This window comes from Limulus polyphemus, unplaced genomic scaffold (assembly GCF_000517525.1).
Source record: "Limulus polyphemus unplaced genomic scaffold, Limulus_polyphemus-2.1.2 Scaffold1614, whole genome shotgun sequence".
Taxonomy (NCBI): domain Eukaryota; kingdom Metazoa; phylum Arthropoda; class Merostomata; order Xiphosura; family Limulidae; genus Limulus; species Limulus polyphemus.
The window spans coordinates 236,505-262,536 of NW_013667224.1; the positions used below are offsets into that span (position 1 = coordinate 236,505).

At 31.5% G+C, this 26,032-nt stretch overlaps 2 protein-coding genes across 2 annotated transcripts; one reads left to right on the forward strand and one right to left on the reverse strand.

The window, feature by feature from the left end:
- The first annotated feature begins 5,469 nt into the window (after positions 1-5,469).
- On the forward strand, positions 5,470-20,659 carry LOC106464300 (bystin-like). Its single transcript, XM_013924427.2, has 9 exons — positions 5,470-5,676; positions 6,603-6,694; positions 8,137-8,257; positions 9,016-9,148; positions 9,891-10,128; positions 10,928-11,006; positions 11,576-11,641; positions 13,470-13,678; positions 20,267-20,659. The coding sequence occupies exons 1-9, from the start codon at positions 5,542-5,544 to the stop codon at positions 20,487-20,489; spliced, it is 1,296 nt and encodes a 431-aa protein (XP_013779881.1). The 5' UTR covers positions 5,470-5,541; the 3' UTR covers positions 20,490-20,659.
- Positions 20,648-26,032, reverse strand: LOC106464299 (ATPase inhibitor A, mitochondrial-like). Its single transcript, XM_013924426.2, has 5 exons — positions 25,908-26,032; positions 25,245-25,293; positions 24,085-24,110; positions 21,718-21,781; positions 20,648-21,018 (listed from the first exon to the last, which is right to left on the reverse strand). The coding sequence occupies exons 1-5, from the start codon at positions 25,961-25,963 to the stop codon at positions 20,878-20,880; spliced, it is 336 nt and encodes a 111-aa protein (XP_013779880.1). The 5' UTR covers positions 25,964-26,032; the 3' UTR covers positions 20,648-20,877.

Genomic DNA, 26,032 nt, shown 5'->3' on the forward strand with positions numbered 1-26,032 from the left:
GTTCTGGATAATACTCAGTAAACCACTACGTTATCAAGTTTTAGATAGTTATCACTGGAATATGGTAAAAATACGAACGGTAACACTATTTTGACAAAGGCAAATAATAAGTAATTACATTAAATAATCACCAGTAACACAATAAACTTCATTTGTGATATTCATGAGTGAAATATTAACCATGTAACCTTCCTGTCTGTTTTAACTGTAGTGATCTTATACATTATTCATCCATCAGCTCTAGAAAGGAAATGTTTATTTCTGTTATACATTTCTTCTAACTAGCCTTTCCTCTCTGCCCCCCCCCCCCAGTGGCACAGCGGTATGTCTGCGGACTTATAAGCTAGAAGCCGGATTTCAATACCCGGGGTGGGCGGAGCATGGATAGCCCACTGCGTAGCTTTGTTCTTAATTATAAACAAACAAACTTTCCTATCAAGAATTAATGTTTTTTGTTGTTGTTTTTATTTATGGCCATGTGCCAGGATGTGCTAAGAAATATGGCAGTTAACTGTTTAATCAGTGTATTTATGTATCTTTTCCATGAGAATTTGGAAACATTGGAAGAATCTGTCACACAAAAAAATCTCAATTTTCATTTTTTTTTTCGAAATAAATGATGTGGTTTTCTACTACTCCCACAATCTCTGGTTCACCCGCTTTCTGTTTAAGGGAAACGGTCGAATAGCCATGTTTTACCAGTACTCATGTGAAGACATCCTTAACTACTGCTGAAATAGTCAATTACAATAGGGTGTAAAGAGAAAACAAAGCACCACAATGGCCAATAGGAATTCTAAACTTGAAAACATTAATACTATCTATATTACATTAAGAGGGTCAAACTTCATCTAATATTCATTACGTTCTGTCCATTGCAACAAGACTCATTTTTACCCCATTTTCAGAACAGAAATCACGTGCGTCTACTGAACTTAAAAAGCTCTACATGACAATGCTGATAAAACTGCTTTAAAAACTCAACTCGTAACTTTGACATCATACACTCAACGTTTAAATGTTTCGCCAATTTTAAACTGCTATTATCTGATTAAACACATAATATGTTACACTTTCTAACATTGTGTATTTCCCATTGAAGGATAGTTTCGACTAACATTATTATTATTACAACATTTTGATGTTGTACAGTCAACAGTTCTTTTATTTACATTATCCTAATACATTAGATGAGCTTCTAAGTTGTGTTAAGATGAGAATTAAGGTATTTACGTACTTAGAAATAGGTAGGTTGCATTCTTGACAAATAGTAAAACTGAAATACTATTTTATTCAAGCGTTTCGATATATAATATTTGCATCCTAACGATTCGTTGATATAAAAAAGAATACAATTCTTGAGATGTGATGAGATAGGAGAGTCGAAATTATTGCTGGAAAATGAATAAAATATCAAGAAGAAGATGAATGCTGAATCACTGATGGCAATTTTTAAAGAGATAATTTCGATTTCAGTTATTAGGAAATGGGAATTGCAACTGGTAAAAAATTATCACTTCAGTTGTAAAAAACTATTTTAAAACTGCAGAATAGACTCAAGATATTGAATGACTTGTTGAACTATGGTTTCATTTCTTCTATTTAATTTAACATTAATCCACTTCTCATTATGCCTAAAATTTTAAACACACTTTTACGAAATGTGCATTTCTAAAGGGTAAACGGATCATAAATATTTTAATAAATATTGTTTACTAATTTCCACCTTCGCACTTATAATGTTTAAGAAATATCTTGATAATTTTCATGGAATTTATTGTAGCTTATATCAACAGCTTTTAAAAATGTTTTAGAATTATATTTCTAATCTGTAAACTCTTGTACAATTTAACAGATGGCGAAATATTTTTGAAGCTACGTATTAAATAGGCTTCACTAGCGAGCTTATAAGTCAACAAGCAGAAGTACCAGCCCTCAGTGACGGGAAAAGTTGAAGTTAATCTATCAATTTAAATAGTTTCATGGATTTTAAAAAGGTTAATTGTGTTGCACTCTTGATTTCACTCAGAGCCAAAGCTCTGAGCTACTTATAGTGTCCACCGTGAAAAGTTATTGTTGAGCATTTCAGTCTTACTAATAGCCGCTCAACAATAACATATGGTAAATCTACATTTTTATTCTTTAAGTTACGTCACACTGAATGATAGTGTGTTTATTTCCTAACAGTTTAGTTTGTTTATAGTTAAGCAGAAAGCATCACAAAGGACTATTTGTGCTCCGGCCACCACGGGTATCGAAATCCGGTTTCTAGCGTTATAAGGCCGCAGACATACCGCTGTTTAGAATATCTTGCTTGCGAAATAAAATTTCGCATCTCGCTTTAACAGACATCACGGTTCGCAATATATATATATCAGTTAGTGTAAACGTGTAATTTATTAATTAATTGTACTTTATAATACTAACTTATTAGCCAATAATAGGTTTATCACTTAACTTCCTTATTTTCATTATTGTCTTATTAAATTCATAGCTCGCAATATAAAATTTCATTTCTTAAAGTTTGAAAATTGTAAACTATAAAATATAGCTCTTTGAACTATTGAAAATCTTTATTTGATGTCTGAAGTTCTGTTTTGAGAAAGATAATTAACGTGTGGAATTATACAATTCCAGGGTTAAATTATTCGCTAAGTGCAATATTGTAAATAATTATGGAAATCGTGAGGAAAATGGGTATAGAAGACAAAAAGAAAATACCACGAGAAAGCCACCCCCTCTATCATAGGAAAATTAACCGCAACAAATTACAGTCACGTGCTGATTGTTTATACTGCTATTGGTCGCCACCGAACTAATCAGAAGGTACCACACCAGTACGTACACAGAGTCATTTTATTACCAGAAGTAAATGTGAATCCAGTCATCGCTCTCAGGAGTGAAATACCGCACGAAAAGTGTGTAGGAATAAATGTTTTGGTGGGATAAAGATATCACCCCGAAAAACTCTACTTTATCAATAGGAGCTTTATACAACTTTGAGAGGATTCGTGAGACTGGCATCTATATAAATAAATAGTACTGTCTGATGTCTGTCCATGTAACTACTTCGCAGGGAATGGTGGATTTTCACGAAAATTGATATGGAAGTTCTTTAGGTCCATGCGGGAATACATAAAAAATTTTCAGTTTTGTGTTTTGACGTTTTTTTACAAAACACACAAGTGAAGTAACTTTTCATGTCCTAAGATAACCTTTCATTACTCATGAATTTATATAACTTCCGTCAAGGGGACAGGTACTTCAGCTAGTTGTTAATAATAGAAACGGTTTAGCTATAAAACAAAAACTCTCCAAAAGCGTTACAGGACGTTTTATACAAGATACATTATAGTCAAGCACAGGTCTTGTCAACGATTTTCATTACATTCGACTCGCAATCTGAGGGTAGCGGGTTCGAATCCCTGTTACACCAAAAAATTCTCGCCCTTTTAGCGTTATAATGTGACGGTCAATCCCACTATTCGTGGGTAAAAGAGTAGCCCAAGAGTTGGCGGTGGGTGGTGATGACTAGCTGCCTTCCTTCTAGTCTTACACTGCTAACTTAGGGACGGCTAGCGCAGATATCCCTTGTGTAGCTTTGCGCGAAATTCAAAAACAAACAAACAAACAATCATTACATTCGAGAACTTTAAGATACACATTAGCATGAAGAAATCTTGACGGACGCGTAGCTTCTCGAAAACCACTGCTGAGAGGAGGTAATCAAGCCTAAAACTTCAAATGGACGTCGAATCACAAACATGGTATGAGCTAAACTAGAGAAATGTGCTCTTTGTACTGAAACCAAATTTCAGTTGTTCGGCAACAATGCATGAGTTTGACGGTAGAGAGAAGAATGATATATATCATAGTCAATATACAACACCTACAGTGAGTTACGGTGAGATAAGAATACAAGTTTAGAATTGCATCTCAGAAAACGGTTTCAATGATCTACAAAAAATTGATGGCACCTTGAATGCTGACATGTACAAGCACATTCTGATCCATCGTGCTTTTTTCTTTGAAACATAACTCATCATTCGGTGATTCATCTTTAAACATAACAATGGTCCCAGGGACACAGCAAATGTGATGAAACGATATTTTGACCGTAAGGAGGCTAATGGAATACTCGCAGCAATAGCTTAACCTGTATAAAATCCCTATACGGACATTCTTGAAGCTACATGAATTTATGTAAAAATCGAGAAGGCAAAAAAGCGACCAAGCCACTTGGCTGAATTGTGACAAGTAATACAGGGCATTCCGAACAATATTCCACAATTGTACATTAATAAACTGCATAACAGCATGAAAACAACGAGTAAACTATCTTTGTAAATTGTACCAAATATTAGTAGATTGTACAGCTTATTCGTTTTTATTTCGTATTTTATGTAAATATGTATTTTCCTAATGGTAAAATTACCATTTAGTAGCAATTACTCGTTGTTTGTACAATATCTTTGTGTTTTCATACTTATTGCTCATACCATATATATATTCACTAACAGTCATAAGTTAGTTCAAATACAAATATGAAAAACCATCCAACCGAAAAGTAAAGTTATTGCTTTTTACATCAGTCTTCAAAAACACCCCAAGTTGTATCACTCATTCACGATAAAAATCTTTTTTTTTACTAGCATATTTTAATAAGCTGTATACAAATACTACAAAAACACACACGATAATTTACGATTTAGATTTGAAAATGTTCACACTATCTAACAAAACTGTAAGAAAATATTACGTTAAAAGTTTCAAACTTCATCTAATATTTTTGACATTTTGCTCTTTGCAACAAGACCCAGTTTTACCCTTTTTTTTTCTGATCTGATCAAGAACTCTCGAAAGTTATGAATATTCATTATATCTCGGTATTTCTCACAATATCCTCCCGGTGATTCATCAGTAAATCCTAGTTTCGATACTCATGCCGGCAGACCCCAAACTGTATATTGTGTAGCTTTGCGCTTAGTAACAAACAAACAAAGTTTTCAGAAATTGAGCAGTCTGAAAAATATCGCAAGATTATCAAATTGGTCACGCCAAAAAATTATATGTATCTATTTTTGCAAGTAGTTATTTCAGCTAAATTATATTTTAACAACGGTTAATTTATTATTCAGCAGTTGTAAAGCAGAAATGTTCTGTAATTGCGAATATACTTAAGCGCAATTATATAAATCCCCAGGTTATATAAATGAAAACTTGCAATTGGTGCTCGCTTACTGGAATATTGCGCATACACTTGTTAAACAACATGAGAATTGCATCCTATCACAATAATTACGCTTATGATAATTTACTATAGTAGTTCAAGGACGCATTTATTTTTTTATTTCGGGACTACCATTCGTAAATGTGGTCTTTTAAAGTTACATTTCCAAGTTTTTCTTATAAATCCCCAATAAAACAACGGTCCCCTAAAAATATTTCAAAGCGCTATCTATTGAGAATGATTACATTTAATCCTACCATTGCCACATGGAAGTCAAAATATAAGTAATTAATAACTTTCTGAATAAAAACATGGGTAAGGCCAGCAAGATAAGGACAAAAAAGGTGGGAAGAAACATACCACTTGATACACAGATTGAAAAAGACGGAATAACTAAGCCAACAACACGGATTAAGTCGAGGAAAAGAAAAGACGAAGATGAACTGGTAGGCTTACGTCAAGACATTCCTCATATTATTTAATGTTTTGAAATAAAAGATTATCACCACAACAGTAAAACATGGAAATTATCAAGTTATTTATTAAATGCTATAAGCTCAAACTAGTGAGCAATATTAATCACTACTATTAATACAGGTACTAATAAAATTGTACTACTATTAGTATTACTTGCAGAAAATAGTGGTTAATAGGAATAATCGAACTAAGGTGTTAAAATTTTAAGAAACTAACGAAAATTCGAGTCACTGTTCATGTTTTAAAATCATTTATCTAATCTATAAGCCCTTGTTAGTTGGATTTTAGAGTGATTATTTAAACCTAGACTAACCTAGACATTGGAAACTAAAGTTAGTTTAACCTTACAACTTATGCTACCCTGTTTCATTTACAGCCTGTATCTCCTCTCTGCCATTAACCATACCCCATGGTACTTTTTTTTGTTAGTTCCTCGTAGTATTACTTTAAGTTTAACATGATACCTCAATATTTAATGCCTTCTGTGATTTGCCTGAGATAACTTTGGTGCCCTTCATGTTTGCCATAGTTAATTCTGGCAAACAATTTCTTACCTTATTTTTATTTGCCTCAATTTGTTTGCATGTTATCAAAAAGCAAAATAAAAAACTGCCATTTTTAGCTCATTTTCGAAGGGAACTTGATATGGAAGTGGTTAAAACAATATACAAATATCTTAAAGAGAATAAATATGTTTAAACTCTTTATACTTGTCTTATATCATGGGCTTAGGCATGATTTGTGAAAAAAATAATTCACTATTTGGTGAGTAACGTTATAATAATTTTTTTTTATAAATCTCATTGAAGTACTTTTTTTACATACAAGTTGCAGAATAGTTTTATGTTGTTGTTTTGGTAATAGCTTGATTTAATTCTTTGTGATATAACATCAGTTCACAGATGACAAACTTTCCAAGAAGATCTTGGAGCAGGCTCGGCTGCAACAGGAAGATCTAGAAGAAGAATATGGAACATCTAGTAAAAAGTAGGTAAACGGTTGAAATGTGTGTCTTAAATTTTAAATGTATGATGAAATTACTAGTTTACCTTTCTTGACTGCATAAATTCAGTTCTATTTTTAACTATACAAAATTTTAAAAGTCAACTTTGTTTATATAAAGGTGCATTTCAAAGTAGAGAGATACATCTGTTTAAAATTATATATAATAAGAGCTTGAAATAATTTTATTTTGTCCGAAAAAAAAAACATAACTTATGTGAGTTAGTCTGCAAAAACATGATTATTTTGTTTTCAATTTTTCCAATGCTGCTTAAATGGTAAGTATAAAACTCGGATAAAGTTTAACATTTATTAATAAAACAACTTAAATAACGAAATATTTGTTGCATATAATTTTTTTTTTTATATACAAAGGCCTAAAGATAACTGGGTATTACATTAACACAGACAAAAGTGATTGAGCTTGGAAATGCAGTTCTTAAGCCCTACAAAACTAGTGTGCCAGTCAATAAATTTTAAAGGTGAAGATATTCTCTCATTATCAGAAATAAAGTCAAATATTCAGTATATCTAGAAATGCTAACAGCAACTTACTGCCATTAACATTCAGTCATGTAAATTCATTCAGAAGTAAGAGCAATGGCACAAGTGGCAATTACTTTTAGCATTCACAACAAAATTAACAAACTATTATCTTTTTTTTTTTTGAAACAGTGAGGTGTTTAATGTTAAATGAAAATAATCAGAAATGTATGAGTTACTACTACAATCTTTATACATTATATTTTACAGCATTCAGGTAATTGTTCCATCAAACCTTAACTGAATGTATGGTATATGTATACTATTATTTTTATATAATTGAGCTCTCATTCTCTGTTTCAGTGAGATAAATACAGTTGAAGAGAAACAGTTTTATGATTTACAACTTCATATTTCATGAACATGTTGCTGTCCTTCACTCTCAGTATACCAACACTTGATGGCTATATATTGATCAATTATGCTTATAATTTTTACTTTTAACTTACAGATACTTAATGTTAATAACACCAACCTTTTTTTCAGTTCTAATGAGGATTTCAGTTACGTATGATTTCACTAACACATTCATTAGGAAATCCTAAAAATTTGTTGTGTTATTCCAGGCTTGGTTAATAATCTGTAGAATGCTCACCATTATGTATAAATATAATTCTATTTCAACAGCCCTTAACAAGTAAAAGTTTGGTAAAAAAAACTACATCAAATAACTCTTAACTTGTATCATATATTCCTATGGTAACTTTCTCGTTTTTGATTTTAGTGAGGTAGTAAGACCTGATAACAGTAAAATTGCAGCCTTCAGCTGGTCATGATATGCATATTTGTATCTAGAGTTTTTATAATGATTTGTAATGCAGCTGACAAGCCTTACTTTTATGTTTATTTGTATAACGTTATGTTTGTATTGTTGAAACTGTCAGAAAGAAAGGCAAACCTGTTTCAACATTGACGACCGTACTTGGACCTTCAACATCCCATACAGATTCTGATTCTGATGGAGATGAATCTGAAATAGAAGAAAATACTTATTATGAAGACTTTGTAAGTAAAGTATTAGAAGTTTTGTTGCATAACGTTTTATTCTGAATATATAAATGCTTATTTGTTCAAAGTACAGTGTATTTTGAAACAGATGTAATGCATATATATAGGAATTCTTTTCATGTCAACATTTCTCATGAGAAAAGCACAAAATTTAACACTGATATTCTGCATTGACATGCCCAGTTCAAAATAGGAGCATTGAGATTAAAAAATCTGTTGTGGAAGTTTCTGTGAGGTGTCACTTGTGATAGGTGACATACAGTTTACTATAAATGTGGATTACAGCAAATTTTGTCTTTAAGAATAAAACCACTGTAAAAAAGCAACATTGAAATATGAAAATTGAATTTATCTCCCAACATTGTTCAAATTCCAATTATTCTGAAAACTTTTCTTTTACCTGATGTCCATTTTGAAAATACCAACAAATTCAACAAAGTGTTCTAGATTTACAGTGAAAATTGAACCAGATGTTATGTTATGGTGTAGTTCCAATGCTCATTAGTATAGATGAATTTGGAAATGTCTAAAACAACAACTGTTTGTGTAATAACAAACACTTTCAAGTAAATGAATGAGTAAGACTCAATTAAATGTTTAGAATATTTTAATTACCAGACATATTAAAAATGTATTCAAGCCACACATAATCTATATTGATATAAGTAAGAACTTCTAATGTTTTAGGTGTATTGTTTTGTATTTTAAAATGTGATTCACCTTACTTCAGTTTCTTACATTATACTTATTTATAGATTGTTGATGAAGATGAAGAAAGATCTCTGCAGCTGTTTATGAGTAAAGATGCTTCAACGAGAAAAACTTTAGCTGACATCATCAAGGAAAAACTTACAGAAAAAGAAACTGAAATTGAAACACAGTTTTCTGGTAAGTCAGGCATTTGTGATTTTAAAGCCTCTTTTAATAACTGTCAGTTTTAAAACTATACCCTTCTAACCAATTTCTCATCATATATTTCAACAGTGCAAAGTTCTTTAGTTAAAGATAGGAATGTTGTTCAACCTTAACATCACTTGACTATTACACCTGTCTTGAAAAAAAATGTTTTTTAGCCAGTAACAAAATGCTTTGTAGTTAGGTTGTTATTATTATCTGATCAGGGGCATATTTTGGGCACAACAGCTCATTTTCAACCATCTATATGTTCTGCTGTCCTTTTCATTTCACCATATGATCCCCAATCTCTACCAAATAGTCCAGTAGTACTTTTTCTTCCTACCCCTAAGTCATTTATTACCCTTGGATCCTTTTTGAAACTGTGTCCCCAACCACATCTTTTCAGAATTTTTCCCATCAAGTTTCCCTCACCATTACAAGCACCTCCTCATTTCTTATTTGTGAATCAATAACTAAACTTTTGTGTTATTTTTTCTAGTTTTGAAACATGATTTTAATTCTGGTAAGATGTTTAGACCTGTTGAGGGATCTTTCATGATCCAAAGAATGTATTGTAAAAATTACAAACATTTGGGCATGTGGTTTTTACTTAAGGAACATTTAAATACTCTATACTTTCTTACATAAAACAAGAAAGAATCTTTTTCTTGCAGTTTGTCATAGATTTATCTTTTTCTTGGGTGTCTATAGCATTTTTATTTTCTTTCTGTAGATGCTGGAAGCATTAAACTTTCTGAACTAGATGACAGGGTGGTAGAAATGTACAAAGGAGTCAAGCAAGTTCTTTCTCATTATCGTAGTGGAAAACTTCCCAAAGCTTTCAAGATCATCCCAGCTCTTACCAACTGGGAACAAGTGCTGTATCTAACAGAGCCAGAGACTTGGACAGCTGCAGCTATGTATCAGGCAACTCGGATAGCCACAGAAGGAATTTATAGAAAGAATTGTCAGTACATTTTTTTTTCTCTCTCTACTTTTCTTTTAATATTTATGTATTATTTTTTCTACAATGGAAAACCAAAATGACATAATTGGAGATGAAATTAATGGGGGCTGACTGTATAAAAATAAGTTCCTATTGAACTAAAATGATGCTACTAAATGATAGACAGAAACATATAGAATGAAATATTGTTTCTATAGAAAATTGTGACAGTTGGGCGACTGAAAAACAACAAAAACTCGTATATATACAAAACTGAGTCTCTGTTTCTTTTTACAGTGAACTTAGAAACAGAAAATTGAGATATTAGGGTAACTGAAAAAAAACTTGTATATGCAAAACTGAATTCAAGTTTGCATTAAAATATATGACCTTTGTGCCATTTTTATCCTTCAAGTTTGAGGCAAATTATGTTTTTCTAAAACATTGCCAGTTCGACTTCTTTTGCAATATTGTACTATGGTACGTATTCTTTATTGTTTATTATTGTATTATACTTTGCCTTTTGTCATATGTAGGATATTAAATCATGCCACTGGAACACAACTTCAACTATTATACCAATGGGGAAATTGAGTCCCCAGTAACATCACAGTTCTCAAGAACATTAACGGGGGTTGATTGCATTTGTCAAGAATTTCTTTGAACTGTTTTGATAATATAATTACTTTCCAGAAGTGCCAAATTTTTCAAAACATTACAAAATACATTTGATTCTCATTTTGGATACTAATGTTACTTTTAAAGGCAAAAATTTATAAAAACATTTCTATTTTAATTTGAACATTTGTTTTGTTTTTTGTCAGGTTTTACAATCTAGTCTTATTGCCCCGAATTCGAGATGACATTGTAGAATATAAGAAGTTGAACTTTCATCTTTACCAGGTATGTTGTAACTTCTCCAGTAGTAATGTAATATTGCTGTTACAGAGATAACTATTCATAATTTATCTGTATACGGTCAATTTTGCAATTATATTTCATTAACTAGTTTTCAGAACTTCTGTTTCTGAGCCAGGAATAAAACCTAAAAAGTTTGTTTGAAATTATGATAAATGTGTTCTTCAATAGTATCTAAAAAACATTAAGAAAAGGTTTTGAACCAATAATATTTGGAAGCTAACAAAACGAAGCTTAAATGAAATATATCTATACAGTACCTAATTTTTGTCAAAAATACTTTTGAGACTTTTCTAAATGGGTTTGTATAAAATATGGTTAAATCTAGTCTTTTTTTTTTTATAATTCTGTCCTAAATTTGCCAAATAAAAAAAACCAATGTTTTATATACATAAGAATTGTTGTATTTAAAAAAACATTTCTTAAAATAATCACTTCAAATTTTTACCTTTTTACTAAAAAAAAACTAATTAATTTGTTACTACGTCTTGTTTTTTTCACTCACATTGGTACTGGTAAAGAATTCTCTTTTTCTTTATATATTTTGTAAACAGGCATTGAGAAAAGCCTTGTTCAAACCTGGTGCTTTTTTTAAGGGAATTATTCTACCTATATGTGAGGTAAGTGTTCATTTAAATATTTGTTACACTTGTGTAAAGTTATGATGAAATGTTTGCTAGAACTTGAAAATTAGTGGTATTCCTCAATCAATTGTATGTGCATGCAAAAAAAAAAAGTTACCTTCCCTCCAGCCAGCAGCTCAAAATTAGTGACAGTGGCATATAGCCTTAGTGGCTTTACAATAACAAGGACAGGGTAAGCAAGTGTGGTGGCAATGGCAAAACACAAGACCCTTAAATCACCCCCCCCCCCTCCTCAAATCACATTAGTTGGACAAACTTGAGGTTCAAAAACAACTTGTAAGATTAAAATTGGACAGATTACAGATAGCCTATTATTCAGCTTTATGCTTAACTTCATACAAACATAATAGAAATATTTTGGTTACTTTGATTGTTGAAATAATAAAATATTTCAGAAACCCTAATTTTGATTGGTATATTATTTTTGTGAGTTATTTTAATCATAATTTTGATTAATCAGTTGTTAGAATAACAAAAACAGTAATAATCAGAAATCCCTAATTTTGATTAGTATATTATTTTTGTGACAGTTATTTTTAATCATAATTTTGATTAATCAGTTGTTAGAATAACAAAAACAGTAATAATCAGAAACCCTAATTTTGATTGGTATATTATTTTTATGACAGTCATTTTAATCATAATTTTGATTAATCAATTTATGTGACACTAATATAGGTAATTGTTGCTCATAGATAATCAATTATATTGAACTGCCTAGCTCTAAATAGCCATTAGAAATTATTCTTTTTATTTCAAAATTACTTGTATATAAATGTATACTATGTTATTGGTGCATGGAAAGTATGAGTACTCAGCTTGAAGACTTTTTGTCATCATTAAAGACAGATAAAACTGAGTTCAAATCCAGGTTTGTACCCATACCACCCAAGCATGACTCCCCTCCTTTCATACTTAACACTTTCAATGTCATTGATTTTAATTTTCTTAGTTGGGAACCAGGTGTTGTGTATGTTTTGTGGACTTTAATTTTTATGCTTATTTCAGTGGCTATGGAAATGAGTAAATATGTTTTAGGCACATTACCTATCAGTGCTAGATCCAATAATTAAGCCTCAGTGAAGATTTGTGAGTTTTTTCCTCATGACATACTAACTTCAACTGGCTATTTATAGTACCTACTGACTTTTACAAACCATGTTCATGGGGACAGGATATAATTCACAGGTTAATTTAGTGGGAGTTAAACAAACTGTCTGCTGGGGGTATGCTGTCATAATACTTTTGGTAACATAGTGCATATACATACTATAATTTTTTTCTTTTCAAGATTTTTTAAAATTTTCATTGTATGGTTGTTCCATTGTTATTAGAACTTAATGTAACAATTGTCCAAACTATCACTGTTTAAAGTATGTATATAACCTGAAATATTTTCTTGTGTAGCATAACCTAGTACCACTGTACATTTCAATTGTGCACACTACAGTTATTGTTTTCATAACATAGCACAACTTGTAGCTTTCTTTACAAATGAGTGCTGAAAATGTTGATCTAACCAAGTAAGGTTTTAACTAACACGAGTATCAAATACCATCAATTTCAGTATTTGTTTTAATGAATTTTCTGGGCATAAATCTGAGTTGTAGTAAATTTAATTACCGTCACTTTGTAGTGAAATAAAGAATAAGCGTGTGAAAAACAAGTTTTATTAAAAGTATTTTTCTACTTGTGTTTAAGCATTGAAATATACTCAATGAGCCATTTCTACACTAAGATTGTTTTGTATACAGTAATCAATTCCTGTTTTTTACTGGTAAGTCAATTTATTTTACCAAAACAGTCGGGAACCTGTACCCTGCGTGAAGCAGTGATCATCAGTAGTGTCATTGCCAAGAATTCTATACCGATGCTTCACTCAGCTGCTGCCATTCTCAAGATTGCAGAGATGGACTACACTGGAGCTAGTAGCATCTTTCTTAGAACATTGTTAGATAAGAAGTATGCCCTTCCTTACAGAGTAACAGATGCTGTTGTCTATCACTTCCTCAGGTAATACATTACTGAAGCTAGTAGCATCTTTCTTAGAACATTGTTAGATAAGAAGTATGCCCTTCCTTACAGAGTAACAGATGCTATTGTCTTTCGCTTTTTCAGGTAATACATTACTAAAGCTAGTAGCATCTTTGTAAGAACATTGTTAGGTAAGAAGTATGCCCTTCCTTACAGAGCAATGTATAGTTCCTACAAATCAGGAAGACTGTGAATTTGATATTTTGTATTCCTAGTTTGGGAAACATCGGGGAATATCATTTTACAGACAAAAACTGAGTCAGTGATGCTTCTAGAACACAGATGATGAAAAAGTAATTATCATTAGCATCAAAAATTGCATACAGATCAATTCTGGCACACCATTTTTATTGTGTACATCGATCTTGTTGTTTACCATTATTTGTCATGGAGTATGAAGGCAGCCATAATGGATTACATAAACAATAGCTAGGTTTTGCCTAAATGGAATATAGGGGCTCTGGACAAGGCTTTACCTCATTTTCATAAAACTAGCTCATGGAGGATTTTTTACTACAGACCAAAATTAAAGGTTTTTAACAAGTTACTATTTAGAAATAGGCTATTTTTGTTAAATAAGTTATTTTCATTTTACATATTTTAATGCATTAATGAAACAATCCCCAGCTCATTAGCCATAGAAGGAAATTTAATAACTTGGATGTATTACATCATTGACATATTTGAGTAAGAAAGATTTGGAAGATGTCAGAATGAAAATGAACAGTTTGATTATTTTGGTAAAGCCTGGCAGTTCAAAGATAGAACAAATCTACAGAGTTTTGGTGAGCTTTTCATTTCATATATGTACTTATATTTGTTCAATTAATTTTCAAAAATAATAATAATGATTATATATATATAAGCCCATATAAAGCAAAATATGAATGACAACATATAATATCAATAACTTGGAGAAATCAAACAATTTTAAAGAAAACTAATAACAGTACTGAAATTTAGAATGTTTAATTACACTATAACTATGCTTGTCATTATGCATTATAAGTATGTGCAGTAAGAACTGTAACCAAGTAGAACTGCGCAGGCACATTATGCACTTGACAACAACCAGCCTACCTGTAGCAGAGATCTACAAAGCTGAGTGAACGAGTCACTACAACTGCTATATGAATGAAAGAATAACAGTAAAATGTGGATGTAAATATACTTTACTAACCATTTTTTACAACAACATTAAAAGCTGAGTTTTCAGAAAGGTCTGAACAAAATTAAGTTTATTTATCAATAGTATCAAGTACAATAAAGTTTAGTCCTAACTAAAGCAAAAAATGTACACATGTTACAATGTTAACTTATCTCTTTATCAAACTTAAGCTGTACTTTATAAAACTTAACTAATGTTAGGTTTAAGACAAGTGGATTTATAGATTCCGTGTCTATGATTATAATTTGTTTGTATTATTCGAGAAATCTTTTATATTAAAAGAAGTACTGTTGAAATAAAGATACTAATTTGACCGCAAATGTTTTGTGGGTCTCTACTAGTTGACTAATAATACTATATATGTAAGTTTCTGAGAATAAGCCACTATTTGTTATCCATGTATCTTTATAGAAACAGTTTAACTTGCTTCACTGAATACATCCTGTCTAACTAATAATCTATAATTTAATGATTTATACATTGGAGTAATATATACTAGGAAAATTTACTGTTTCTCAAACAACGAACAAGATGCTAGGGACAGGAAAGAATAAAGTTTGAAGGTAAAGATGAGCATGCACAACTTGACATAATATGATATATAGTTTTGAAACTATTGGCTTTCAGACCATGGTATGCTCCTGAGACAGATATTGTATAGTGGTAGTATGGTAGGCAATGTGTTAGTGTTTTTTATTGTGTCTAAATCCAAGGACCAAATCAGAATAAAAATAACTAGAGTACTTTTAGTAAAAGTTTTACTTAATGGAAGTTTTTATTTAATGTAATAAGTAAGATTATGCAAGAACAAAATGAAAAACTTGATACTTGAGTCTGGTGAGTGGTGTGATATTATTATGCAATATCAATACCAGTGACAAACTTGATTCTATACAATAATATTCATGTTTGTACCAGTTACTCTAGCCTCTACAAGAACGATTGAACATCTTGATGGCATCAGAATAATGCAACCTATAAACATTGTTGATGTTTTACCTGTAGGTCTGATTCCACATACGGAATGAGCGTCATGTATGTATAAATAATCTGACAACTTTGTGAATGAACATAAACTTGAAAATAATTTTGCTCATGTGATCTATCCATAAATATATGGTCACATTAATTCCAAAATTTCAATACTTTTGATATAGATAAACTTTATACATATAGTTTCAAAGCACGTGCAGAAATAATAAGGCTGCAACAAATCCTAGGCACCAGGTCGCCATGGCAACTAAACTTTCATCATGGCCCCTAGTATTTTCCCCCATTTTATTCGTGCATAGGAATGTGCTAAATAGAACTCTAATCTAGAACAGTTCTGGACTATTTGGAAGACTGGTACTATTTTTGCATTGTTTGAGTCCAAAATCGAACAGGATTTTAATGGCAGATTCACCACTTCATGTTTTTTCAGAAAGGAAGCTATGCAGTTGCACAACACGTTACTAATTTTGTGCCATTTTGTTTTTCTTCTTTCTCTAAATTCAGCCAATTAGTGTGCATGTTAGATGGGACCAAAGGCAATTAGTTCAGGCAATACTGTCAAACAAAAGTGGTTGAAAGAACTGAAGTGGCTTAAATTTAATTGCAACATGGGTGTTGCTCATTGTGAGATTTATGAATCTCTCACTAGTGTTTCAGACTTCAGTTCAAAAGTCTTACAAGTTTCTACTTGGCCCTTTAAGCTGAAAGCATGAAAAATCATTTCAGCATCAGAAATTCATTTAATTATATAAAGCATTGACATCTCCAGAATCTACCCCTTTAACAGTATGTGTGAAGGAAATTCAAAAAGTTTGCTTAATCATATGAAGGCTGTTTTTAATATAGCCTACTACAGTGCTAAAAATAACAAGTCGTGTTTTGATATTGATGGTTTGTTAATGTTGGTAGAAAATTGGGGCTGAAGGAAGAAATGAACACAACAATGACAAAATATATAAGGATTTTGTGTCACATATTGAACATGTATTGTTAAACAGACTTTATGCTGTATGCACAATACATCAAAGACAACAAAGGCAAAAGAAGTGTTCTTGTCCATCATCCTTCTTGAGAGTGTTACTGGAGATGGATATTTGCCAGCTATTGAAAATGAATTGGATAAACATAATCTTGCACATTGGCTTTTTTCAAGTCAGCTAATTGGTATTGGAACTAATGGAGTAGCCAACTTGATTAGAAAATGTATTAGTACAGAAAATTGGAAAAAAAATGTATTGCACACAGGTTAGATTTAAGTGTATTAAGTGCACTAAAAAATATGTAAAAGCTATAGATGATATTGATGCTGTTCTCAGAAACCTATAAAAATTTTACCAGTCTTTGCCAATAAGACTGCACCAATTAAATCTAGGGACAGAGGGTTTACAGAGCCAGATCCTAAAATTTCAGTACCTTCATAAAGTAAGATGGGAGGTCAACAAAGTTGGTGATTTATTGAAGGACTAGAAATGTGTTACAGTACATCTTGAGGGTGTTGCTACACAGAAAGACAATGCTTCTGCAGTTGCAAAGGGACTTTTGAAAAAACTGAAGGATTTCAAGTTTGTTCACATGGTACATTTTCTTTTAGATTACCTTAGTGCAGTTAAGAACTTGTCTCTCAGGTGTCAAAAGCAAAATATTTTACGCACTGTTACACTTTATGTGCCAATTACCATGTCATCACTGAAGAAATGATTCAAGTTACTATGAAAAACAAAAGTATTTGTAACACTTCCCTGAATGGCACTTATAAAGAAGTGCAGCTATGTGAGTTGGGCACAGATACAAGTTCTTGCATCCTAGTTGAGAAAAATAACTTGTTCGAAGATGGTGTGCATTGATACCAGTATTGAAAGGTGTACCACAGTTTTTGACACTTTAACCTGGCCAACAGAGGATTTGGAAAAATTTGGGAAGGAAGAAATAAACACTGGCTTATCATTTCAAGAAACAACTGTCATCCCCAAACATGTGTGGTGAAACTTTTACATATCATCTTCCCAGTGAATGTTATGAATTCAAAATTCTTGGGAAAGGAATGAAATTCAGTAAACTTTTGAATGAAATTCTATCTAACAGTGAGAAGTTTCTGAATTTATGGAAATTGTTGTCTATTGTATCAGTGTTATCTTTTCTACTGTTGGTTGTGAAAGAAGATTTAGCTTGATGAAGCAAATTAAGATCATCAATGGAAGTAAAGTTTGAATGACTTGATGTTTATTAGCATGAATGGGCCATTACTGGAAAAATTTGATGCTTCAAAAGCTGTAGATCATTGGTATTTTAGTTCTAAAACCTCTAGACATGTGCATGGCCACAAAAGGCATTTTATGAAATAGATGGACTTAAAAAGGAGTTACATATGAAGTTGTTATTGTTTTTATAAACTGCACATAATATACAGATTATAAGCCAATATTTTTTTATTAATAATTAGGCTGTAAAATTCATAGTCGCCTTAGAATCGTGGATGACCATAGGTCCCTTCCCCTACTCTAGCCTGTCACATTTCTGAATGTCCAGATAGCATCCATGTACGATGCATGCCAGATGGTCGCACAAGGTCATTGCTAACTTTTGCAACTAATCCACCCGCAGACTGTTCAGTTATCTTATTTCAATGGAGCTTGCGATGTATATGTCTAAAACTCTGATCACGGAAACTATTGCACCAATCATAACTGGGTAATATTTTTATAGCTGAGAAATAAATAAAACAATTGAAATTTCCACAAAAATGATATGTTTCAGATTTAACTAATAAAAATTACAAAAAAGGAGTAAGTTTCAAATATAAAACAATAAAAAACAAACTTAATTGTTTTTCTTTAGTGAAAATCTCATGAGTGTTGCAACAGAAAAGCAAGGCACTTTCATTGATAACTGCGTCAACAGAGAAATTCTTCAATCAGATCTACCCTGTGATGATAGCTACTTTTTTAAACTAAAATTTCAATAAAATCTTTTTTTCTCATGGATGGTGAACATTATTGAATGTCAAGTACAAGTACATTATTGTAGAATTGTCAGACAATTCCAGAAAAGGCTGCAGTCCTGTCTTGGGGCCGCAGGAACTAGCAGTTATACCTGTCCAGAGGGTGGTATTTCTGCTAGTAGTATTGATTTTGCACACCTAAAAAAGGGGGTCACCTTATATTTGACATCAATTGGGCCAATATGGTATGTTATGTAATATATATTTAATAGTGAACACTTTGTTTTTGAGTGTAAAACTATGTCTTACACCATAACCGCACAACCAACTCAAAATATATTCCATAAATTTCTGTATCAGACCTGGCTCCTAGATCTGAAAATATTTGTCAAGGCCTGGAAATAACAATGTGCTCTGGATCAGTGGACGATTTTGTTAACATATGTAATTGTTTTATAGATATTGGAAATATGAGTTTACTGCAGAGTATGGCTAGCAAATTAAGTTTAGTGCATGTATGTACATCAGAAAATATTGCTTTAATAAATATTTGACGTACGAAAAGTGTACTTGTTAAAGAATAGATCATATATGCAAGCTTTTTTATTAATCCAAACATTGTAAGTTACAATAACTCTGGAAGAGACCACAACTGTGAGTCTGTAGACAGAAGTTGGTTTCAGTGTATGTTAACTTCTAATATGGCATTGGCAAATCTGGGTCAGTTTTTTATTACAGTGTGCAACAGTAATTTTTCATTCTGGGCTTTTAACCTACAGACATTTTGATTGCTGAAATTAACAAAGAAATGTATTGGACTTGATGATTTTATTGAATAAAACATTGCCGGGTAATTTGGTCCAACGATCGTACACCCTGAAGTAATGTTATTTTAATAATTTCCCTGTAAAATTGTAATAAACATAAAAAACCTAAGTGCAATTTTAGGCCTACTAGCTCATTTTCTTTAATAGATGTGTATTTGTTTTGTTAGTAAAAATGTCCTTTAAGGATTATCTGCATTTTTGTTAAGCTTACTATGCTAATTCAACAACAGTTATCAGTCACTTTTAAACATCCTAATTAAAGTTGAGTGTTCAAATCATCATTACCATCCACTAAGCCTTCTTTTATCTACATGTTAACAAGTTATCAATCACTAACAAACATGCTGAGTTAAACCTAAGTGCTGTAATCACTGTTTAGCCTATCATTAAACACTATATAACCAAGTGAATTCTTGTGTAAAATAGTTTCCAATACTTGCAGATTTTCAAGATATTTGAATTTTCTAAAGGTTATAATTTGGTAAATAAAGTATTTTAAATTGTATTATTTTTATTTACTGCCAGTGTTAATCAGTTTCTTGATTTTTAGTCAATGAAGTATTTTTTATACTATTCAAGAGAAACCATGTTTAATTTTTCTATTGAGGATCTATTATAAGTGTATATTTTGTTAATTACAGGTTTTCCACAGACAAAAGAGAGCTTCCAGTGTTATGGCATCAATGCTTGTTAACCTTTGTTCAAAGATATAAAGAAGACATTGCTAGTGAACAGCAAGATGCTCTTCATGACTTGCTACGTGTACACACCCACCCTCAGATAACTCCCGAAATCAGACGAGAGCTGCAGAACTCAAAGTGTTGTAAACCTGAGATGGAAACAAGCAACAGTGGAAAACTGTGAAAGACTGGAATAAGTAAAAAACACAATGAAAAACTTTTCAACTACTGCGAGAAATCACTGCATTTCTCAGTAGTTGTTTTAGTTTGAGGTCTTGTTCGAAGTTTGAAATACCTTGGTAAAGGATGTCAAATGTGTGTGCCTGTGGTAATAAAACCACCTTTGAAAAGTCATATGACCATTTTATTGTATCAAAAATATATTTTCACAAACAATTTCTTATTGCTGATGGAGAAACTTTTTGAAAACACTGAATAACAAACATTTTATCTAAAATGTTCTGGTTAACAGTTTGTTGTTTTTTTTCTTACTGATGTACATGAATTATTATTTATTCAAGAATTACCAAAACCTAGTTTGTGAAATATCTTGTTAACCTAAATACTGGTATTCAATCTCCATGTTTTTTTTCAAGCTCCTCAATCCGCTCCTTGTGTCGTTCTATTTCTTTCTGGTGCTGTCTGATAACTTTCTTGTGATGTTCTATTTCCTCATCTAAATGAATCTTCAGCTCATTAATCTGCTTCTGTTGCTGAAAAAGTTTAATGTAAAAGACATTTTGCAAAGTAAAATTACAATAATTCACAGTTCCTAAACCAACTGATGAAAGGAATTAATGTAACTCAATAAATCAAATCAAAATTAACTCGTCCTGATACCTAGTGTGCATGTACCAAGTTTGATTTAAGATTTATTGAAAAAAATTTGCAAATTAAAGAGTTAACTACTTTTACTTCATTGTTACATTAAAATCAAGGAATTTATTATAGATATGGTTGTCCTACTTTATGTTTGCTTTAACTATTTATGTGTTAAGAAATATACATTTTAATTAAAGGGTTAAATTCAAAGTAATGTTTGAAGGATAAGTTTAGCTTCTAGTTTGTGTCAGGTCATGGCAAAATTACTAAATTTTATGGTATTATTTTAAATAATTTTCACATCATTAGTTTCCTTTAAATATTTTCTATGGTTTATTAGAAATGAAAATATTTGCATAAATTATCAAAGTTCTTTACTGCAGCATACTACAGTTTAAATTTAATTGTATTCATAATATTTTCTTTAGTACCAGCCATATAGCAACTTTTGCCCCATGTATATTGTTGGAAGTCTGAGTATTAATTGTAATGGTTCCTTGCAGAGAAAGAACAGAATTCTCAATACAGTGCAAATAACCTAGGTCGGAATTACTAAAACATGTGAAATCTATAAATCAAAATTCTCATACTAGTTTTCTGAAGTACTGCTCTTCACGAGCTGCCTCCATTCTTCCAAAACTTCCTCCAGCTTCCCTATATAAATAAGTTTATTGTTAATCAAAGATCAAATTTGAAACTCTAGTAATAAAAAGTTATTGTCTTACCAACAAGTCTTCTTGTACTATGTATCTTAGATGTTCACATCAATAAGTAATTGTCTAGATCTTTCTTACCTTAGCGTCAGCTTGAACTTAACTACTATCAGATTAAAATTAGGCCTATCTGGAATTGTTAATATTTTAAAATGAATTTGTTATACTACCTTATAAGAGTGTGGTTTTAGCACATTCTGTAGAATTAACAACGTCGAGGTTTTTATTTCTCTATATACTTGAGTTTCCCTCTTAACCCCAAAAAATATCCAATTGAAATCAAAGTATAGTAATCTTTTAACATTACATGAAACTGTGAACGTTATTTCTAAATGATTTCCACTTCATCTATTTTACATACGGTATCTGTACAACAGTAGTGGATTTTTTACGTCATCTTCATATTTCAGTGTTTGTATCTAATACAAAATATGTCTTGTCCTTGAATTTAATGCTTTAACGTGTATGAGGTTTGATACAGACTATTCAGTTTTCTCCAGTATGTTTGGACACCACTACTACTTAAATAACGACCAGTTTGAAAAGATATTTAAAAAATTCAGTTCTAAAGTCCCTATGTTGAAACACACTGCCCCACTCAAAATTGTTCCAGTCTGTTAAAAAGTGGATTCATACCTATACAGCCTACCAATAAATAGACACCTACTTCAGAAAGAATGCCATTTCATTAAACAAACAAACATGAAATGAAGAATAAAAAATTACCATTAGAATTTAGCGGATCTGCTCTTTGCAATATTTAAAACAGAAATACCTACCATATTTACAAAACCCAAAATCTGGGCACTGTGGGATTGCACCCACTCCTGAAGAACTTGGATGAAGATGTCCCTCATGCTAAGTACGAGTTATATCCATCAACTAGCTTGGCAAAATGATAGTATCGATTTCCTGACCTTCAAGCCACCATTTAGTGATCTAGGTCTAAATGATCAGTAACTCCATCTTGTATGAAAACACTACCTTGTCTAGTAAGCTGGTCACTGGATAGACAGGTGGAAGGCAGTGAACGTCCTCTCACATACCACCAGTTGTAACTATCCAGCTACCCAAATGGAACACCATAAAAATACCACTGTTTTGTCATGGCTTAAAGATGGTTCAACCAATATTTCTAGGTGGATGATATCAAAACCAGGTGTATCTACTACCCAAGAATTGTGCAAGTTTGGATTCAGAAAAATTACAGTATCGTAGAATTCAAGAGGAGTGTGATACCCACTGCATTCAATGTATTATATTGCCTGTATTGGGGAGTGGATTACATCTAGCTACACTGCCATTGGCTATTTATAATGTACTGGAGCACACTTGTAACAGTAGCAGCCATTTGACATTGGTCATGCTCTTGACTTTTCTTCACAGCAGGAAGAATTATTTCTGTTGGTTTTTGGATGCCCTGGCTATGCACAAATTCTTGTTTTCTAACAAGACTAAAATTATGTCACCCAATTCACTGTAGGCAGCAGTATCGTAGATGTCCTAATAGTTTCTTGTTAACATAGATCATCTTCCCATTGTCCAAATATGTCAACTCATGAAAATATGATTAATTTCCAGAACCCTTTCATTTATGGCATACCCATTTTTAATCTGTGGTTTTGATCGAACTATATTTTTCTGTATACATTAGGGTTATTGTTATATAACATCATGGAGATAGAAAGTGTATACTTACTTACTGGTAGGCTGCTTGTGTGTGTCTTTGTATATAAAAATTATTACTTTCCAAGACCTTCTGATCTCAGATGTTCTTTGAAGAATAGTGAGTGACACAGAGAAATGACAAATAACATTTACTGAAATGAAGCATACACATTCCATATTCAGTAAATGTCTACAGGAAATACAAAATATTCAAATTTTAGTTAACTTTCAAGAACAATGTTTATCACATGATATTTTTTTTACCACATGAAATTTCCTTTCATTATAGTTTAAGCACATAGATACACAATGGGCTATCTGTGCTCTGCCCACCACAGTACAACTCTACTTATTCAATTATGTACAAGCTGCCCAGTGTCAGATAACAATACAAAGAATTAAATTGTGGCGGAGTGCTACAAGTTCTTCAAATACCTATAGAATGATAGGTTTCTTTTTGGTGAGTGTAAAACATGTAAATACACCATTTTAAATATCACCTACTTATAGAAAAAGTACTGTATGCTGTATAGTAAAATTATATTAAAACTTAGCAACAGTAATAAACAAACTTACCTGACTGCTCCACCAGTTCCACCTCCCTAAAACAAAAACAAGCAAACAGATTTCCTGATTATCAAAGATTGAAGACTAAAACAATACTTCATGAGTTAACACATTTGTTCAAGACTAATATAATCATCAGAAGTAACATCAATAATAATCTCATGATCATAATAAAACAGCAATTAGCAAACAGAATATGACATCTAACAAACAAATCATTAACTCACAAGAGCATACAATGATCAATAGAAACATCATGAGTTGATAATGAAGTAAATACACATACATGATGTGGGTTACAGTTGGTCCTTACAGAAGAAAGTAGATTCAAAAGACATTCCTGTTGCCATAAACATGACAATTGCTTAAGTACTTTTCTGAGACTATACTTACTATTTCATAACTTTAGCTAATAAACAGTCAAAAATAAAAACACTACTTTCAACAATTAGAAAAATTGCTTTCCTTTCTGTACCAGTACGATATCTTTTACTAACTTTCTTTTAATTTGATTACATACATAAAAGAAAAGAGCTACAAGCATTTCTGCTTAAAAAAGCTAAAGAACAACAAAATGGGGTGAACTCTTTCCTTAATAATAATTAAAAAAAAATATCTGAGGTTATCAAAATGTGGTTAAAACAAGTGCACCTGCATGAGTCAATAAAGAAAATCTTAAATTTTTGTAAATGATTATAGCAGAAATATTTAAGTTTATTATATTACGTACTTTCTTCTAAAATTACTAGGTTACGAAAATAATGTCACCCCTCTATGCATCAAATATGTTTCTTTAATATATCTAAATTCATTCTCTCCTTTTCTTAATATATCATACAACACATTAATTTTTAAATGTATAAATAATATCTGGATGCATTGAACAAAAAATTAACAGTTTTTTTTAAACTACAGATAGATGCTCAAGAAAAGTTTAACTTATATGAAATTATAAGTGTTAAAAGCATTAAAAATTCAACTTATTTCCCCACAAACTGCTTCTAGAAGCTTATAATCATATGGAACATTTGCTGAATAGTACAACCATCATTTTACACAGATCTTGACATGTGATCTATTTGCTATCTCAATGAACCACAAACATATTTCCTACTTACCAGTATGTTTGAAGCTATAGATTTAAGCATTTATATGATTGTTTTGCTCACCTTTCCAGCACCAGTTCCCCATTCCCCACTGCTGCTACTACCCATGTGCCTAAAGTAATAAAGAAAAGGAATAGTTAATCTTACTTTACTGAGAGTTAAAACCAAAATCAAATTTGTATTTTTTAGTTTGGTAGAAAACATGTCTGCAAGTTATTACAAAAGTTTATGCTAATTACATTTAACCAATATGTAAGTCTACAATTGTTTATTTCTAAAGTCTGATCATCAGGTTGTGCAAATGCCAGACACACTAAATACAGTAATACTCATTACAAGAAACAAGTTTAAAGTTGAAATTAATAAGTTGAAGTGTTACTGTTAGTGTTCAACGCATTATCCTGACTTTCCTACCTACTTTCTACTAGCTTGTATTTCAAATGTGAAATGAAATGTTTATAAATAATTTTAGTTTTGTCTCATATAACTTTGTACTGAGTGCAAGATAATGTGTACAACCAATCGACTACGCCTCGAAACTTACCACAGTATCCAAAGACATAGTTGATACATTAACTGATTAAGACTAAGCTTTAAACTAAGTAACAGATGAACTTTGAACTAATGGCATTGAGTGTATATTAGAAATATTACTACAAATATTTCATGCTAGATTAAACTTAGAACAAAAGCAAAATATGAACAAACATGAAAGTAAAATTTTACCTCAAAACAGAAAGTGTGCGGGTGAAATTAAAGTTCAAATTCAATTTCAACGCCATCACTTAGTTTTGTATTGTTCGATTGCAGTTTAGTCAAGGCCACGTGCTATCGATAAGTTCAAAAACTAT

Coding starts and splice junctions, on each gene's coding strand:
- LOC106464299 (XM_013924426.2), bottom strand. CDS start 25,963: ATGGCGTTGAAATTGAATTTGAACTTTAATTTCACCCGCACACTTTCT. Junction 24,111..25,244: donor GGGGAACTGGTGCTGGAAAG/GTGAGCAAAACA, acceptor TTTTTGTTTTAG/GGAGGTGGAACTGGTGGAGC. Junction 21,782..24,084: donor GGAACTGGTGGAGCAGTCAG/GTAAGTTTGTTT, acceptor TTATTTATATAG/GGAAGCTGGAGGAAGTTTTG.
- LOC106464300 (XM_013924427.2), top strand. CDS start 5,542: ATGGGTAAGGCCAGCAAGATAAGGACAAAAAAGGTGGGAAGAAACATA. Junction 11,642..13,469: donor TTATTCTACCTATATGTGAG/GTAAGTGTTCAT, acceptor TTACCAAAACAG/TCGGGAACCTGTACCCTGCG. Junction 13,679..20,266: donor GTTGTCTATCACTTCCTCAG/GTAATACATTAC, acceptor TGTTAATTACAG/GTTTTCCACAGACAAAAGAG.